Consider the following 1597-nt stretch of genomic DNA (forward strand, 5'->3'; position numbering starts at 1 on the left):
GGTCGTCACATTGTTGATACGTGTCGAGATTCCCGCCGTGTTATCCGACAGGTTGCGAATACTTCGGCCTTCCGTTAATGGGTTCGTTAATGTTTCCTCGAGCTTGTTCGGAATCGGGATCGATTCTGGAGTCACGGGCTCGAGGATTTTGGAGACGTATGTTCTGACGGTTCCCATCCGTCATGCAATAGATGAGCCCAGTTTCGGCTGTATACAGTAAGAATAAGAGAATATTTGAGTAAGATAGAAAATCATTGAGTTTGAAGTTAGTACATATTTTGAGTTTCTAATAACTCCTAACTGTCCTAAACAATCTATTTAGTTTGTAAACACAGTTTGTTTAATTCGTCCTCTAAAAGAATCAAAAATTCTGATCGCAATCGAACCTTTTAAATTTGGTCCTTGACAAGAATGACAATTCAACATATCATAATATCATAAACCACCATGCATATTGACATAACTTGCAATATTTATTTCACTAGGATCTTGATCTATATGAACACATGTTACACAAATAAAAATAATACTAAAACGAAATTCTAAAATATAATTCACAACTAAATTAAAGACTAACAAAAGAAACATTATCGATCAAAGGGTCCTTCTGGATCCAATTGCTTACATAGCTCCAAATATGTAAGATAAACAAGTCGATCTTTAGCACCTGTTCTATGATTCTTTGTATGCATACAAAAATATTTCAATGCATCAAGTTTGCAACATCCAATCATTTGCCCTAATAGCAAAAATAGCCAATTAATTGACGACTTTTTTTCGGAAATAACTGGCTTAACACAATTGTTTTGGTTGCAATATTTGCAGTTAGGAAGATTAGGATTCATCCAACTAATAGGTGCCCTATCACGCATAAAACTCTTAGTTTTTAAGATGAATGTAGCAATCTCTTTGAACTTTTCTTGCAAATCGTATTGAATTTGATATTGTTGTTCGCACTTTTTGCATTGAACTTCACCCGATATAACAATAATACCATTCGATATGAGATATTCGAGAGTGTGTACTATGGCACGTTTCGAAGTTGCCCAAGGATATGGTGGAGTGATTGCTTCACTCTCTCCTTCTTTAAGAGACGGTGTAGATTTTCTTCGTGTTCGTGCAGTCAAACCAACTCTCACACGAGCTCCTCCCGACGGTTCATTCATCTGATCATAAACTAGGGTTACATTTGATTCTGCAATATTTTCTTCTATATTGACGTCACAACCATATAGAAGAGTAGGAGATGGCGGTGGTGGTGGTATCACGAAGTTTAAAGGCAATGAAAAGGGTGGAGTGGTACTATCCATTGCTGCCATAGGTGAAAGTGAAAGAGTAAGAAGAAGTTCATCTTCATGGTCAAGCTCTTTCAAAGAAGACAAAGAGAGATTGTCCATTCTTGATTTTTGAAGAAGGAAAAAAGAAGGGAAGTTTGTTTTTATGAGAATTCTTGGGTTGATATTTATCTTATTTTCTTTCAACTTATGATAACAACTTCGTAGTAAAAAACGGATCTTTAATTTTATCCAATTACTACAAAAGTCAAGAACCCTAGCAGTTTTCTGCTTCTCATTTTGGATAGTTTTTTAAAATATAT

At 35.4% G+C, this 1597-nt stretch overlaps 1 protein-coding gene across 1 annotated transcript; it reads right to left on the reverse strand.

The window, feature by feature from the left end:
* Positions 1 to 587: 587 nt before the first annotated feature.
* Positions 588 to 1397, reverse strand: LOC104097688 (uncharacterized). Its single transcript, XM_009604300.2, has one exon. The coding sequence runs from the start codon at positions 1395 to 1397 to the stop codon at positions 588 to 590; it is 810 nt and encodes a 269-aa protein (XP_009602595.2).
* Between the last annotated feature and the right edge of the window lie 200 nt (positions 1398 to 1597).

The sequence above is a fragment of the Nicotiana tomentosiformis genome, chromosome 7 (assembly GCF_000390325.3).
Source record: "Nicotiana tomentosiformis chromosome 7, ASM39032v3, whole genome shotgun sequence".
NCBI classification, from domain to species: Eukaryota; Viridiplantae; Streptophyta; class Magnoliopsida; order Solanales; family Solanaceae; genus Nicotiana; species Nicotiana tomentosiformis.